This window comes from Colias philodice, chromosome 18 (genome assembly GCF_061535455.1).
Source record: "Colias philodice isolate Cphi_HAF_F1 chromosome 18, ilColPhil1 Martin Lab GWU primary, whole genome shotgun sequence".
NCBI lineage: Eukaryota > Metazoa > Arthropoda > Insecta > Lepidoptera > Pieridae > Colias > Colias philodice.
In genome coordinates this window covers 4,031,422-4,049,618 of record NC_143103.1, presented here as the reverse complement: position 1 = coordinate 4,049,618, position 18,197 = coordinate 4,031,422, and the positions used below count along the sequence as shown (strand labels likewise).

General features: G+C 36.3%; 2 protein-coding genes across 2 annotated transcripts; both read right to left on the bottom strand.

The window, feature by feature from the left end:
* Positions 1-960: 960 nt before the first annotated feature.
* On the bottom strand, positions 961-4,099 carry LOC149480346 (CLIP domain-containing serine protease B4-like). Its single transcript, XM_089706504.1, has 7 exons — positions 3,978-4,099; positions 3,678-3,808; positions 3,066-3,246; positions 2,571-2,749; positions 2,079-2,184; positions 1,512-1,683; positions 961-1,322 (listed from the first exon to the last, which is right to left on the bottom strand). The coding sequence occupies exons 1-7, from the start codon at positions 4,039-4,041 to the stop codon at positions 1,064-1,066; spliced, it is 1,092 nt and encodes a 363-aa protein (XP_089562630.1). The 5' UTR covers positions 4,042-4,099; the 3' UTR covers positions 961-1,063.
* Positions 4,100-9,504: 5,405 nt separating this feature from the next.
* LOC149480345 (CLIP domain-containing serine protease HP8-like) lies at positions 9,505-14,124 on the bottom strand. The gene is made up of 7 exons (XM_089706502.1): positions 14,005-14,124; positions 11,826-11,953; positions 11,405-11,597; positions 10,974-11,152; positions 10,652-10,760; positions 10,219-10,396; positions 9,505-9,807 (listed from the first exon to the last, which is right to left on the bottom strand). The coding sequence occupies exons 1-7, from the start codon at positions 14,066-14,068 to the stop codon at positions 9,564-9,566; spliced, it is 1,095 nt and encodes a 364-aa protein (XP_089562628.1). The 5' UTR covers positions 14,069-14,124; the 3' UTR covers positions 9,505-9,563.
* Between the last annotated feature and the right edge of the window lie 4,073 nt (positions 14,125-18,197).

Below are 18,197 nucleotides of genomic sequence, written 5' to 3'. Positions count from 1 at the left end.
TTTGAATTTAAGAGCGCAATATATTTTTGTTTACTTCAGTTCAGCCAATTGCCGTATATTTTAATACGGCAAATAAAAATACCTGCCGTATAAATCGTATTTTAAATGCCTATAAATACTTAAATGTGTGTTTTCTTAATAAAAAAAGGTTTCTTTTAATAGAAAGGGTTTTAGGTTAAAAGCAAAGAATTTTTTTAAAGATTGAGCGCCCTATAAGACTGAAAATACACAAACTAGTGCTTTTTTGCTGTTGGTATACAGCCTTTTCGAAAATTGAGTTGGCAACACTGAACATTATCGTCCGATAGCCACCGGGAATATCGGTGTCGGCTCCGATATCCGATATCGGACCGGACAATGTGAAAGACAGGTACATATTTCATACATTTTACTTCCCTCCGATATCGGATATCGGCTATCGGCTTCCGATATCCGATATCGGATCGGATAATGTGAAAACGCTCTAAGACTCGCGCACGAAGGGTTCCGTACTATGGGGACCCTCCCTCAGTACTTTACTTATTTAATTTTTATTATTTGTTGTTATAGTGGCAACGGAAATACATCATTTGTGAAAATTTCAGCTTTCTAGCTATCATGGTTTATGATATACAGCCTGGAGACGGACAGACAGACCATGACCATGTAGTATGTACCCTTTGGGTACGGAACCCTAAAAATGAATCGCAAAATGTGGTAGGTATAGGGTATAGGTAAGCTATAACTCGAGAACGGCAGAACCGATTTCGTTAATTCTTTTTTTTATATTACAGATTACAAATTGTCTTGCAAAATTTCATTTAAATATTTTCTAAATATGTTTACTAGATAGATTTATTATTATTACTTTAATTTATATAAGGTAATATTAGGTATGGGTAACTTTATCATATAATAAACAGAAACAATAAGTTTAATTAATTTATTGAATAATAAATGATGTAGGTATATATATATAAATTTCAAATATTTTTATTTTATTTGTGTCAAAAACTTACAATTATGGTTACAAAAAGTACAATTAAACATAAATGGAGAGGACTGGCGTCTGCGATAGGCCTTGTTATGGTTCAATATTTTCTAGAATCCAGTCAACGTATTTTCGCACATCTGTGTATACTCTTGGAAAGCTTGAAGAGCATTGCATCGGTCCATCCAATGCAATGCCGTACTGAACAAAATGTTCAGAGCCATAAACTACTGCTTCCAACATAAGAGGACCACCCGAGTCTCCTACACACGGTCCCTTATTACCTAACGAAATATGTGCAGGTGTAAGTCCACCGGCGCATATTTTATTAAATTCTCTTTCGCCTCCATTTCTGTAAAATAAGATACGTTAAATTATCTATCACATATTATAAAAATTCAGCGCGTCTCTCTATCTATCTATACGCGATAAATTAAAAACTACTGCATAGAATTTCATTCTTTTTTTATACAAATGGATAGCGCTGTTCTCGAATAAGAATTTAGAGGAAGATTAGAATATATTTTGTACCTAGTCTTACCTATTATATAAACTGCGACAGACTTCATCGGTTTTGATCGATACAAACTCATCTAATAACACGTCAGATTTGTATTCTGTGAGACCCCAACCAGCAACAGTAGCCCATTCTCCACTCAAAGATTTGTCACTTAGGACTGCAGTTACCGGAAGGCAAACGGGGGCTACGTTATCTATAAAAATAATAAAATATATCATACGTGTGTGTAGGCCACAATCCATGCTGTTTGTAGGATTTTTTTGTATTATAAGGTACCTTGAATTATTTGTACATTAAATACATAGCTTAATAATACTAGATAATAAATAAATAAATATTCAGGACAATTTTCATACACGGCACGATCTGATCCCATACTAAGCTTTCGCTTGTGTTATGGAAACCAGATAGATGGCTGATAAACAAACATATTATACAATTTTTAAATAAGTAAATAAATGTTTTTAACCCATTGACCACCGTAAGCCCCGATCGGGGCGCGACACAATAGATTTTCTATTGTGTCTGTGATTCCGAGGACTGATGGATTAATGAAGAAACAGATTACTACGATATCTAAATACTTACTATATCTAAAGTCTATGTCTTCCCCAAGTCGTAATAAGGCAATGTCATTATAAGCTCTTAACTTCCCGTATTTTTCATGTATGATTACTTCTTCGACAGCAACATCCTGAAAAAATACAATGAAGCTAGTCAAAACTTCACTTCAATTTACTTGTACTATAAAATTCTATGATATATCGTGTAGTTTATGTTTCCTATGGAATATAGAGTGTAGTATATCTTAATATATATAAATCTCGTGTCACAATGTTTGTCCTCAATGGACTCCTAAACCACTTAACCGATTATAATACAATTCGCACACCATGTGCAGTTCGATCCAACTTAAGAGATAGGATAGTTTAAACATGTAGGTACCACGGGCGAAGCCGGGGCGGACCGCTAGTTATACTATATTCCATAGTTTGTTTTTTGTTCAGAGGTGTCGGAGAGGGAGCGCGACCAAAGACAGAACTAATTTATCGAAAATTATGTTCCTTCTATGTTCCTTACCTGTATATGCGACTGACAAACGATGTTCTGCTGTTCTCCTATGCAATCCTCATTGTAGCGGAGGTCATATTCGCCGAGGCGAACTCCAGCGATATTCTGCCCTTGGACACAGCGTGCCGTTGTCAATATATATCTCTCGTTTATGATACTTCCAGTGCATTCAAATTGAAGGCCATTTGCTGAAGAAAACATCAAGTACCATTCAATGAGTTTTAAACTTATGACTTTAGTTTCTGCGATGCAGCTTTCAGATAATGTAGTGAGTCAGGGTGGTCCCAACCTATTTTTTTCCATATAAAACTTTCCAGGGTTATGTTACAAAACGGAAAATTAAAAAAAAAAAAAAAAAAAAAAAATTTTAATAATATCTACAAAAAAAAAAAAAAACAAAAGTTTTTTTAATAAGTAAGTAGATAAATTGCTTCCCCTCAAAAATATTTCGTCAAGGTTTGGGCCACCCTGTATAGTGTATAATATAGTTAATAATATACTTACGTGTGTGATAGGATATTAGGGCAATCCAGGGAAATCTGCCGGGATAAGACATCTTTCCACCAAGTGTACGAACAAATTCAATTTCGCCGCATACCTCGAGCTCGGGTAGGAGCTTAAGTTTCTCTATTTTGCTGTCAGATAGCGTTTTTGAGGCATTCTTATCAAAATCTGAGCAGCACACCTGTAGGAATGTTAAAAGGGAACATTCAATCTAATATCAATACTAATGTTATTACAGACGTAACAAGAAGCCTCCATTTATATCCTACTAATATAATAAATGCGAAAGTTTGTTTGTATGGATGGATGGATGTTTCCTTTAATAATGAAATTTAGTATGTAGGTAGCTGAAGACCCAGAATAAGACATAGGCTACATACATACAGGCATACATCTCGTAAATCCCACAGGAACGGGAACTATTCGGGTTTTTCTTTTAAAACGCAGGCGAAGTCTCGGGCAGAAATCTAAGAGGGTTTTTTTATGGACGGACAAATTTTTAATGAAATAAGTAAGATGTGTGTCATGTATTTACACTTTTTTGTTTTAATTTGAAAGACTCTCGTTATCACGCTATGTTATAGTTAATACTATTTCTTATATCGTACTTACCTTGTATATACTGCCATGATAGCCGCAACGAGCCTTTTTAAGAATTTGTAGTGTATCATTATCTCTTTTTTTCCTTATTAGATCTAGCGCGGGCTGGCATGATAAAATATCTTGACAGTCACTGCATTCTCCTGAGAATTTTTAAGTGTTTTGTTATTTATGAAAAGGGGACTTTCAACGGCATATAAAAAGAAAAACAAATATAAAAAATAACAATTTGGTTTCATCATATCATACTCATTAATTATAGTTTACTTACTGCTCATATCATATCATAGAAATTATTTATAGTTTACTTACTGCTCGATACTTCATAACATACGTAAAACAATGGTATACTGAAAAATAAAATTTTTAATAACATTTTAAATTGGTATTAGATAGTTAACTATTAAGAAGTGTATTCAGCACGAAATACTTGAGACAACTGACGCACCATATTACAATTAGATACCATAATATGTTGTTCCGTATTATTTACCTATCGGTTATGTTTTTTCCTTAAAATAATGAACCTTTTTTTAGGATAAATTTGAATGTTTATGTATCGCAAATGTGCCGTGAACGTTGACCGAGCTAACCCGGTATGACCCGGGCTAAAATAATAAATAAAATCAGCCAAGTGCGAGTCGGACTCTCGCACAGAGGGCTCCGAACATACCCATTTTTTAATATGTTATACGTAACTTGAAATTTATGTTTTTAGCAAGGCCGCCATATGTACAATAATAATTATATTATTTTTTAATATTCCTGTATTTATTTTTATTTTGTGCAATAAAGTATTAAATAAATAAAGAATACATTTTATTTGTAATAGTTTTTATTCTGACTAAGAGTAAGAACTTTTGGTGATCACTCACACTGCACAAATATTATACAAAGCTCAGCTTTTGGACTGTAGCTAAGACTGTAGCTATTTTGTGCTATTATATCCATACTAATATTATAAATGCGAAAGTAACTATGTCTGTCTGTCTGTTACTCAATCACGCCTTAACAACTAAACTAATTTGCATGGTATAGAGATATTTTGATACCCGAGAAAGGACATATTATGATAAGTTTTATCCCGGAAATCCCACGGGAACGGGAACTATGCGGGTTTTTCTTTGACTGCACGGGCGATGCCGCGGGTGGAAAGCTAGTTGTCCAATAAACAAATTAAACATAATATACATCTATACATCTATACAAATATTATAAAGAGGAAAGGTTTGATTTTTTGTTTGTTTGTTTGTTTGTATGAATTGAATAGGCTCCGAAACTACTTGGCAGATTTGAAAAATTCTTTCACTGTTGGAAAGCTACATCATTTCTGAGTGACATAGGCTAGGTTTTATCCCGGAAATCCCACGGGAACGGGAACTATGCGGGTTTTTTTTTGAAAACGCGGGCGAAGCCGCAGGCGGAAAGCTAGTAATTTATATTCTTTTAAAGTCAACAACCGTCGAATTTATGATAAAAATCTTGTCAAAATCGAATTTAGTAAAACAGAAATAAAGTACATAATATTATGTACTTAGGTATTTTTTTTTAAAGTGGGGAAATCTTACCTAAGATACCCACGGCTCCCGGGGAAGGAGCCGTGCGTTATGTCAGATTCCTACCGACTAAAACCCCACTGTGTACCAACTCGCTGCTTTAGACGGGATGCGGGGACACTAATACAGGGTGGAAGGTTAAGATGGGGCATGAAGGGCAGGTACCTTAACCGTTGTAGCTACCTGAAAACGTTCTTAGGAGACTATCCTTAAATTCTTGAGAAATTTTGATCTGCATTCACAGATTTTTGAAAAAATGTACGGTCAGCAAGGAAATCGGCAGTTTTCAAAAAATTTTTTTTGATGCCAATCGATCCAGTTTCTCATGGGGATCAAAACACTCTAAAAGACCAACTGAGGTATGAGTACTAGAAAAGTCAGAAATCGCGAAAAACAAGCCCGACCAGCAGTTCTTACAAGTGATTTCTACAACCTGTGATATTGGAAAATGCTGGAAGAATACATTTATGGAGGACACGTACACAAGACACAAAATTCACTCTTTATTCTAATGATTGCATGAATTATCGCATCATGAAAAATCGGTTCATTGGTAAAAATGTGCAAAGGACAAAAAACACATAGGTACCAGCGATACAGAGATACAAACAGATAGAGTTATTTTCGCATTATTAATGTTAGGATGTATGCTACCGGTGCGGCAGTTTTTTGTTATCGCAAATAAACGTGTTATCTATATACTTATAGTCGAGCCATAGAAATCTAAATAACAAGACACTAGAAGTCGTAAGCGCGCGTGACCTTGTCGCCACTCAGGTGATTTTCACACCACCAGTGTGTTCGTCACTGTCCAGTTGCTCTGGAGACGTATGTGTGTAAACATGGTGTATTTCAGCATTTCCCATTGCGAAGATTCTTCCACAAGTTGTAATTATACTAATAAAGGAATAACATTTCATCGGTAAATATTTTTTTTAGAAATAATGCCGTTTTTCCTTAAAATTATAGAAACGCCAATAATTGGAAAAATCTCCAAGCAAAAATACTTACCTACTATTGGTCATAAAAACACAATAGGGTCTTATAAAATCAGCTGAAGCGCGCGGAGATCGACGCAACATTGTAGTTCGTGTTTAGAACAGTTGTGCGCTTCTTTTTCCCCTTGGACCCCTAACCCCCCCACCAACGGTTTGCGAGATATTCGTGTTGTTTCAACCGTCCTTTGTTTCAATCGTACTCAGTCTACCCTACATCTAATGCTAGGCGTCCACTAGGCGGATCGGGCCGGGCCGCATCGCAACGCAAAAATACGCCGGCCTATGTTTTGTATGAAACATCGTCCATTAGCGACGGATCGGGTCGGGGCGGGTCGCAACGCATTGGCGGATATCGCTTCGCAGGCGGATTTCTGCCGGCGCGCGGTGCGCTGCGGCCCGGCCCGCCGCGCCCCGTACAGGTGGACGCAGGAGCAAACAGCGCGTCCATTAGAGACGGCCCGTTGCGATGCGACCCGCCCCGATCCGTCTCTAATGGACGCCTAGCATAATACTACGGCAATGAAATGAATGTTAAATAATTTGAAAGTGTACGTAACGTATGTGTAGGTCCCTATCAGAAACAAATGTATTGTATGATATTTTTAGCTTCGAAATTGACACTAAAAGTGAAATTAATTAATCATCGGCTCAGTTATCTTGATGATATTCACAAACACTGTATTAATCGAAAAAAAAACATAGACAGTAACATTTCCTAAAATTATTAGTAATTTATATGTTTGTAAGATAAGTGGTTGATGGACAATCTGGTTTGAAAAATCACATATTTGAGCCAAAAAGCGCACGGACCGCGTAAACGCTCGTACTAAATCCTGAAATAATTCCTTTACGCCACTATTACGTCAATGTTGAAATATTTGCATTAAACATATTTTTATTATCACAAACTAATAATTATAAAGTAATGCAATAACAAATTATGCCATGTTAAATGTGTTTTTTCCTTTTCGCAATCGTTCTGTTCTGAATTTAGTAACAGGAAATAATGTTTTATTTTCTTTGTTTCCCTGTACCAAATTAGTACACAGATATTCTAGATTTTTACAATGAAATCGTCGCACAGGCTCCAAAGATAGAGCCTGTGCGACGTCTGAAAATAGTAATTTATCTGTTATACGATTATATGGGAACCAAATAAAAAGATTATAAAAATTTGGCAATAGTTTATTTGGAAAATGGTACGATGGGAAACAAAAAAAAGTATTCTGAGAATCTGGTATAATGAGGGATTATGAGAATACCGGAAACAAAAAAATACTTTTTAAAAATCTAGTTTTCGTGCATCTGGAAATTGATTCATCTAGGAAATTAAAAAAGGAATTTAAAAAATTTGTCACTCATTACATCTGTCTTTCAGTTCTAACAACCGTTTTCGGGGTTTTAAGATTCGGGTAATAGAAATTCGAGTTTTTAACAGGTTACCTTACGAAATCCATTTAAAAAAATACCTACAGATGTTTGATTTAGCCGAAAATAATAAAGCAAGTTTCAAGCTCCTTTTAAATCTTCTTATAACGGTGCATTTACATCAAACGATTGACTGCTCATTCTAACCCTATTATGTCAAATTATTTTAGTGTTAACAGGCGTAGAGCATTATATTATCGTTGTTCTTAGTGCGTGCAAAAAGATTCTATGCAATGTTCTTATACTGAGAAACACTGAATACGAGTTTTCGTTTACACTTAAAGATCACGAAAGAATTATTTTGCTCTAGCTCTATGATCGTTTGATGTAAATGCAATTTGCAACTCAAAGCAATATCTCACTTTTGAAGCAATAAGGTTATCTCAAAATGAACTGGAAAATTTTATCGTCTTGGGAATCCTGGATGTGAGAGTTCAGGGTACCTACATAAAAGTAAAGAAACAATAATATGTATATTCGTATTATTAAATAAAGTCAGAAAGTGTTTAGATTTTTATAAATTTGCATCGGATTTTGATAAAGGTTTTTCTTAATAAACTATTCTAGATATATAAGAACCAATAGTAAAGCTTCATTTACCTTGCGCTTAGCGCAGCTGGTGAAAACGGCTCAGCGGTGCTAGATTTTTGCGCATACAAAACAAGTTAGCGAGTTATGTTTATTAGTTCTATCATTAACCGACTTCAAAAAAGGTGGAGGTTCTCAATTCGACCGTATACATTTTTTTGAGTAAATAGATGACATTACAACGCATTCTCGCACCGCACGTTTTCCTCGCACAGCTTTGATGGAAACCCCCACAATTTTTTATAGCACAGCTAGACATCGTCGCACGACTCATTTCCCTCAAACATTACTAGTGGAAAAGCACCCTAATCCTACCATAATCGAGAACAGAAAATGTTATTACATCTTTTTTCCTGATTAGGGACTATGTACCTAATCGAAATAAATTTCGAGATTCGTGTTATATAGTGTGTGCTAATTGTACCTACGTCTTCCGCGTAAAAGCCAAATTTATCGTGGGTTTTTTGATCGGAATTTCAAGATGGTAATCAGCCTTAACCTTATAACCTTTTCTATCTTCCAGTGAACTGGATTAAAATCGGGTTAGTAAGATGTTGTTTGGAAAAAAAAAGAGAAAATTATTCAAGAAGTTTATGTTTATGTATCGTTTTAATAACAAGTAACAGTAATAATTGCATTCAATTTTTTATTTTCAATATTTTTTGTGGATTTTCGAAGAGGCAGCATTTTTCATTTTTCGTTCATTTAAGGAGGAAGAGTACAGATTTTTTTTCGACTTTAGGTGCCAATTCTTTCAAATTTTAATTTTAGAAAAAAAAAACTGTCTTACTTAGAAACCTCTATCTTATTTCACATTTTCGCGAGTTTTTTTTCTCTCGGTTTCATCTAGGATGGAGATTAGCCACCAAAATGTATTTAAACTATTAGTAAACAAGGTTTGAAAATTCGTATTATCAGGCAACGATCTCGCCTGGTGGTAAGCTGAAATGTGGCCTAGGATGTAGCGCGCTTCCCTAGAAGAGCGCGTTTCCATACAAAAGTAACGGAATCTCAATGAAATTAAAATTAAAGGAGTATTGTAATAAAAATTTATATTCAGGGCTCGCTAGGTTTCACTGTAATTTTAAATAAACCATTATGACTATTGACTTCCTATTTTAATTACCATACCTAAATTATATGAAAAGAACTCATGACGTAAATATAAATATTTTTGAAAAAGGAAAAGAAAGTATTCCAAATTAACTGATGGATACGATTAATAAAGTTCAAAGAAACTAATTATTAGAAATTAATTAAAACAACACAGATGTTCAATTATATATTTAGTAACTAATAAAATATTTCGATCTTTAAAATAATATGTTTTAAGGCTTCATCTTCTCCAAAATCCAGTCCACATAGTTTCTGACATCTGTGTACACTCCTGGGAAGTTGGAGCCACATCGTTTCGGTCCATGTGATACAACACCGAATTGGACAAATCTGTCCACACCATTATATTCCTCTTCCAACATTAGAGGACCCCCTGAGTCACCATCACAGGAATCTTTGTTGAGGTCACCTGCGCATAATTGGTTCTGCGTTCTGTCTTCGTTCCGATTTGCTTTCCTGTTGGATAACACATGGTTCATGTAAGTATGGAGGCTATAGTATTAACAATGATCTGGTATAAGAGTTTTTATAGTTGTTTGTGTCTTATTGGAAATTGACTGTGAATAATATTTGCATCCTCATGATGAGTAGGGTTATTTTGGCATGTTTTCTAATACAGTTTGTAACATCTGATGTTTTATAGCGTATGATTATGATCACGATTAGTTAATTGAATGTGATCTCTTTAATACAGTTATCGCGAGAGCCAGCAATTATAGCGCGACACAGCTCCGTCTATATGTTGGTCTATGCAGAGATCCGACTAATACGATTGATTGATATCAAACTTTATATAGAGTCTTATACGTTCATAATAGATATCCCTTTGAATTTCAATCTTGGATTAATAATTATAGCGAGTCTTACCTGTTATAGAAGTTACGGCAAACTTGTTCGCTCCTGATAGGCACAAGCACCTTCAGCAGCACGGATGACTCCCGCCCTGACTCGGTGAAACCCCAACCAGCTACAGTAGCCCTTTCTCCACTCAAAGTCGTGTTCTTCAAGCTTTCAGACACCGGAAGGCAGATGGGGGCAACATTTTCTAGAATAAATATATAATATTACTTTTTTTATTAAATTCCTTGAAGTACGAGGATGGTTCTTACGTAGAGAAAACGTAAATATGTACCACGGACGAAGCCGGGGCGGACCACTAGTATATCATACAGATGATGATTATAACTGGTGTGAATGTTTTTTTTGTACGACCTAAGTGGACTCTGGACCCTTTTGTTATCTTTCCTGAAATATATAACATTTACGTGTTTTATCGAAATAAATAAAGAAATACACTTACTATGATTAAAGTCAATGTCCTCCGAAAGCCGTAATAAAGCAATGTCATTATTTTTCCATGGTTCTGTTTGGTATTCATCATGTATGATTTTCTCTTCGACATCTACATCCTGAAAAGAAAAGGGTAAGGTAATTTAGAGATTCTGCATAACACACGGTCTATATAAAATTATTAAATTTGTACGATTTTGAAGGGGAAAGTTATAATATCCATTTAATGAATTCGTCGTGGAGTGTAGGAGTGAATAGTGAAACAGTGAGTGGGATTTTTTTGTCTTAGGAGAGATACAATTATCAATTTGTTTTGTTCTTTTTGTCTTTACCTGTAGATGCGTCTCACACACCATGTTCGGTTCCTCCCCCACACAATCTGTTCGGTAGCGAACGTCAAATTCGCCGAGACGAACCCCAGCTATGTCCTTCCCTTGTACACAGTGAGCCGCGGTCAGGATGTATCGCTTGTTTATGATACTACCACTGCATCCGAAACGATGACCATTACCTGAAAATAAGTATTTTGAAGTTAAACTTCAATAGGCGCGTTGAGAGTATCAACGTCGCGTCATGGCAATACTACATGGTACTCCATGGCGACGATTTTGGTGTCTTTGAATCTTGCCAAAAAAGTTTCAATTCTGACATGTGTACTCGGCAAACACACCCTTTTTTGTCTCTTTATTAAATCTTAAGTGTTCCGAAAGTTTCTGCTTTATTAAATTCAATGACTACAGTAAAACAATCAATTGAATCTTACGTGTATTGTAGGATATCAGGGCCATCCAAGGGAATTCATACAAGCTAGCTACTGTTCCACCGACGATACGAGATCCCTGAATATCGCCGCATTCCTCGGGCAGTAACTTAAGTTTTTCTGTATTGTCCATGTCAGATCCACTCCTATCACTTAGGCTTGCAGGGACCCCGGTCATAAAATCCGAGCAGCATACCTGAAAGAATGCCATGGAACATTACAAAGTTATTTTATTTGTTCTATTTACAATATGAATCGATGCACCCAGAAAAAAATGCCAGTTCGTTTATTATTGTGACACACAACATGTTCTTTTGTGGAGAATTCTTGCACGACTCATAATGGAACTTTATGATTCCATTTTTTTTACATTTAAGACTTTTTTTAACATACATTTAATTTAGGACTTAAAATAATATGTTACCTTGTATACTTCATCGAATCCGCAATATGCTGCCGTGAATATTTTTTTAGTTTCGTCATCTCTCCTTGTTGATAACATAGTTAGGGCGGGTTGGCATAATGTAAACTTTTGACAATCGCTGCATTCTCCTTAAAATAACATAGTTATTAATATAAATTTTGCTGTACATATCATTTCTATAAAAGAGAGATTCCAAACACTTTAAAAAATGAAAACGAAAAAGAGATATTACAAACACCTTGTAGATATGTCTTGCCATGATCAAAATGTATAATAGATATCTCTTTTAATTCGATATAGTTAAAATAAGGAGTATTTATTTACCAATCACTACATAGTATAAAACAAAGTCGCTTTCTCTGTCCCTATGTCCCTATGTCTCTTTGTACGCTTAAATCTTTGAAACTACGCAACGGATTTTGATGCGGTTTTTTTAATAGATAGAGTGATTCAAGAGGAAGGTTTATATGTATAATAACATCCATCAAATAGTGGAGAAGTACTGTTATTTTTGAGGTTTCTAATGTGATGTCGTAAAAAATTACATTTTTTCCGCTTACATTGCAAACGCAGGCTGAACCCTACGAGTTTTATCAAAATAATGTACTAATTATTATACACATTGAAAAGGTCTACAGAAAAGTCCGCGGTGGTATATGTCTATTTCTTATGGATAACCCACAATAACTTTTTTTTTGTCATTTACTTTTTACGACAAATAATGGCTAATTTTCGAAGCGATTTTAACCAATACAACATTGATCCTTAACCAATTAAATATCTTGAATACATTGTTCATGTAAAATAGATCTATATGGCCCTTTACACCGTATGATTTAAGTGAATATTTTCGAAGATATAACAGATTCAAAAATGCGGGACGTAGCGTTTGCGGCAGCACCGGCCGGCCGCCCGGCTATATATTTTATACCATACCCGTGCGAAGCCGGAGCGGGCCGCTATGTTTTTATGTATATACAACGTTCACAGTTTTTCTATAGTGTATTTAGTATCAGCATTGCACCCGTGCGAAGCCGGGGCGGGTCGCTAGTTTAATTATAAAAATGTGGCTTACATACATGCCAAAGCACCACAATGCTATACTGTACAAAAAATTATTTTACACATTACAATTATACGTGATAAAAAACGGTTTCGGGTTACGGTTACTAAAAAAGACGGTTGGACGACGGACGGACAGAAAAACAAACATCGAAAGTTTTGAGGTAACAAACATAGAGGAAAAGCCGTTCATAACTTCTCCTTTTTAAAGCTGTAACCGATTTAACTAGAAATTTAATTAATAACAAGTATTTAAAAAATATTTTAATCACTTAGGTATTATGAAAGGTGCCTATAAAAGATTAAAATTTTATCAGTTCTTATCTATTTTCCTAAATATTATCGTAAATAAGCTTAATTCCCTGTGGTGGACCTAACGTCCTTTTATAAAATACTAGCGGTCCGCCCCGGCTTCGCCCGTGGTACATATGAAAAATAGATGTTGGCCGATTCTCAGACTTACCCGATATGCACAGAAAATTTCATGAGAATCGGTCCACCCGTTTCGGAGGAGTATGCAGACTAACATTGTGACACGAGAATTTTATATATAAGATGTTAATGATCATTTTATCCGAATTAAAGTTTAGTTGAGGAAAAACAAAGACTTAATGAGGTTCTGGAGGAAAATGATGTATTTTTTTTAATAAGAAGCAATTTTCCTGTAATTTTAGCAATATAATTATGTAACTACATTTAATCATCTATACTAATATTATAAAGAGGAAAGGTTTGTATGTATGTATGTATGTATGTATGGTTTTCACGCATAAACTACTCGACCGATTTTGATGAAATTTGGCACAGATAATCTTTAGACCCTGAGAAAGAACATAGGCTACCTTTTATTGCGAAATATGTACCACGGGCGAAGCCGGGGCGTACCGCTAGTCATTTAATATACAAACAACGGGTTATCTCATATCACGCGCGAGTAAAGTTTTTATAAACAACATAAATATTATTAATAAATCATAAAACAGGTTGAAGATCCCAACATATTATGATATCATGAATACTAAAGTCTTTGTTTTTTATTCTATTAATTAAGTAATGGATCAAATACGCAAAATATCATGTATTGAATAAATAGTTTAGTTAGTTACTGAGTACTTACTGCTTGACACGTCTCTGCAAATATGTAAAAATAATATACTAAATAATAATGTTTTTATCCACATTTTGTTAATAATATAACTACTACAAAGATATGTTTACTCCACAGACATCTTGAAGCGACTGTCATGCCATTCTATAATATATACATATTATGAGTATGAGTATTGCAAAAACAAGATATAAGCAGCTTTGTCTGTTGTTATTTCCTTAATGCCCGCTATAAGGATAAAATTATCGGATGCTCCGAATATAAATATATCATCATCAATCAATACATATAATAAAATTCTAGAAAAGTGGTGTCTGTACAATGAAAATAATATGTAAAAAAAAATTAGCAGGGGTTATTACTAAATCGATCCCAAACCCAAAACTGTCGTTAAAATTTTTTTTGTCTGTTTGTCTGTTTGTCTGTATGTTTGAACACGCTAATCTCAGAAACGGCTTATCCGATTTAAATGCGGTTTTCACTAATATATTGTGGTAATCTTATATGTGGCAATATATATATATATATATATATATATATATATATATATATATATATATATATGAAATAAACACTAAATGTTAAATGAAGATATATATAGAGAATATATTGTAAGAAATAACAAGGGAGGCCGGTTTAAATATTAGTTTGAATGCAACAAAAATGTACTGCGATTCTACACAGCTACCTAATTGATTAACAAATCGCAGCTAGTCAACGACTATTAGCAAAGTGAAGGTAGTTGGGTCGAACGTCGTATAAACAACGTCCGAGCCCCTAGGCACGATCCGTACGATTGCGCCACGAGTCAAAGGAAAGCGGCAATTTATAGTATTCGACAGCTAAGCATGTTCTGACAGGTGACAGTGACAGCTATATTGACAACTATTCATCCACAAAAATATTAAATCAAATGTTACGTCTAACACGGCCATACTGACAAACGTACGTCCTCGTACGCCTTTTCTCGTATTACAATACAACGGTAGTTCATCTCGGGATTTCAAAAACACACTGCCTCGGCCACACTGACCATACTTTTCTACGCACTCGTTAGTAAAACAGCGACTAGACAATACCTCAACGCTCAACTCCGACTAGCGAGTCAACTCACTACGGACATACAGACGGCGACTTGACGGTATATCTACGCTCGTACGACTAGTGAAATACATCACTACGATACGTCAGCGACTAGACAATACCTCAACGCTCAAATCCGACTAGCGAGACAACTCACTACGGACATGCAGACGGCGACTTGACGGTATATCTACGCTCGTACGACTAGTGAAATACATCACTACGATACGTCAGCGACTAGACAATACCTCAACGCCAGGGTTCGACTAGCGATTTGAATCACTACGAGCCAATAACATTCATCGTCAAAAAAACTCGGCACATGCTTCAGGACACCACTCGCCACGCCAGGGCACCATATTATGCTGTGCCGCGGCTTGAGTCTTCTTTCCGTAGTCACCACAACAAGTTTCAACTCGTATCGATCACTAGGCAGGATGTTCACTACTTCGTAGGGCCCTCGCATCCCCCAATCTAATTTACCTGTGAACTGAGAGGTTTTTATTACAAACACTGGACCGCAGCCCAGATAGCACACACAATTTCTTCGATGGACTACATTCCCGTTACAATAATCCACGTTACAAACTTTTACTTTACACAACGCACGAAATAAAAAAACACAAATGCCAGTTACAAAACTACGTAAACTTAAACACATTTAAAAATAGTGGGCTTGAATTCAATCCCACTTCTGATGTAAGAAATAACAAGGGAGGCCGGTTTAAATATTAGTTTGAATGCAACAAAAATGTACTGCGATTCTACACAGCTACCTAATTGATTAACAAATCGCAGCTAGTCAACGACTATTAGCAAAGTGAAGGTAGTTGGGTCGAACGTCGTATAAACAACGTCCGAGCCCCTAGGCACGATCCGTACGATTGCGCCACGAGTCAAAGGAAAGCGGCAATTTATAGTATTCGACAGCTAAGCATGTTCTGACAGGTGACAGTGACAGCTATATTGACAACTATTCATCCACAAAAATATTAAATCAAATGTTACGTCTAACAATATATATATATATATATATATATATATATATATATATATATATATATATATATATATATATATAAATATAATAGAGACTAAATAGAAGTATACTACATAAACTAATCCGAATTATAGGCAGTTAAGAGGAAATGATTACGGACATGATGTTTAAAAGAGGATAAGGAAGGAGCAAGTCTGATTTTTAAAGGTAGGGAGTTCCATAACTTGACGGCAGAGACAGCAAAAAAACCCGCATAAAAATTGGTGCGATGAGAGGGAATACACAAAACAAGTTTGTCAGCTGATCGAAGAGAGTAGTTTTCGCAGTGTTGAAAAATGAAGTTATTCTTAAGGAAGGAAGGAGTGGAAGGATCGAAAAGGATACGGTATAGTAATTGAAGGCAGTGGAGATGATGTCGGAGGCGAATAGGGAGCCACTTGAGGCGTCTGCGATAGATAGAGACATGGTCGAATTTGCGAAGGCCGAATACAAATCGAAATCAGCCACAGGTTCAATCACACACTTGGTGTGCTCTGTAGAGCGGGACAGTATTTCACGTCGCGCCATCGCCTCAATCTTTATAAGGCGCAAGTCAGGCCGCACATGGAATACTGTTGCCATCTCTGGGCAGGGGCACCCCAACAATACCTCCTTCCATTTGACCGCATTCAAAGGAGAGCTGTACGACTCGTTGGCGAACCGAGTCTCACCGATCGGCTTGATACTCTGGCATTGCGAAGAGATATCGCTTCCTTATGCGTTCTCTACCGCATTTACTATGGGGAGTGCTCTGAGGAATTGTTTGGAACATTACCCACCGCTGAGTTCCATTACCGCACAGCCCGCCATAAACAGAAATACCACCCTCACCACCTTGACTGCTGGCGGTCGACAACTGTGCGCTTTAAACGGAGCTTCTTTCCGCGCACAACAGTCATATGGAACCAGCTTCCTAGTACGGTATTCCCGAATGGTTACAATCTGGGGACCTTTAAGAAGAGAGCGTATTCTTTCCTAAAAGGCCGGCAACACACTTCCAATGTCCCTGGCGTTGTGGGTGCTTATGGGCTACGCTGAACGCTTACCATCAGGCGTCACGTCTGCTCTGTTGCCTCCTCTCACATAAAAAAAAAAAAAAAGAATTAAAAGATTTTGCAGTCGCTCAAGTTTCTCCATATTCTCAACCGTAAGGTCAGGAAAACACACATCCGCATAGTCAAGGATAGGGAAGAGAAGGGATTGAGCTAACATAATTTTTGTTGGAATAGGCAAAAAGTTACGTAGACGCCGAAGAGTACCCGATGCCGCATACACCTTACGACTGATCTCTTGTAGGTGGTGAGACCATGATAGTGTTTGGTCGAGATGAACACCTAAATTTTTAACCACCTTACAATAAGGAATTGTGACTCCACCAAGGCAGACACTGGGTAAGGCGCCCCAGTCAATCTCGGAAACGAGATACGGACTTCCCATGATAATCGCGTGACTCTTTGCAGGATTGATTTTTAGACCGTATTCGTCACTCCAATTGACCAGGGTTACAAGTTCGGCATTGATATGACGGATAGCACTAGGTAAATTGTTAAGCGAGGCCTGGGTGTAGATTTGTAAGTCGTCAGCGTACATATGGTAGAGAGAAGTGAGGCGCGAGGTTAAGGAATTTATAAAGATAGAAAAGAGGAGAGGTGACAACACGCCACCCTGCGGCACACCGGCGGAGACAGCAGCCCAAGAAGAGTGGGTGTCACCCATCAGAACACGTTGCCGCCGGCCACGCAGGTAATTACGAAACCAGTCAATCACCGAAGTTGGAATGTTAATCAAACGCAGCAGACTCAGCAGTATGTCAAAGTCGACTGTATTAAAAGCATTGCTGAAGTCTAGAAGAGGTATTTAGGTCATTCTATAAAATAAAAACATATTTTACTTAATCAATAGTAATTAAAACCTTTTTACACGCTTTATATTAGCTTCACCTGTATGTTTGTATGTTTGTAACCGACATCTTTGGGCGCGATTTTGACCCACTTTAAACGGCCAGATTTCGTTCAAACTTTGTAGATTTATTGAGGACCGATGACAATACACTAATTTGATAAAATTTTCTATTTTTTAG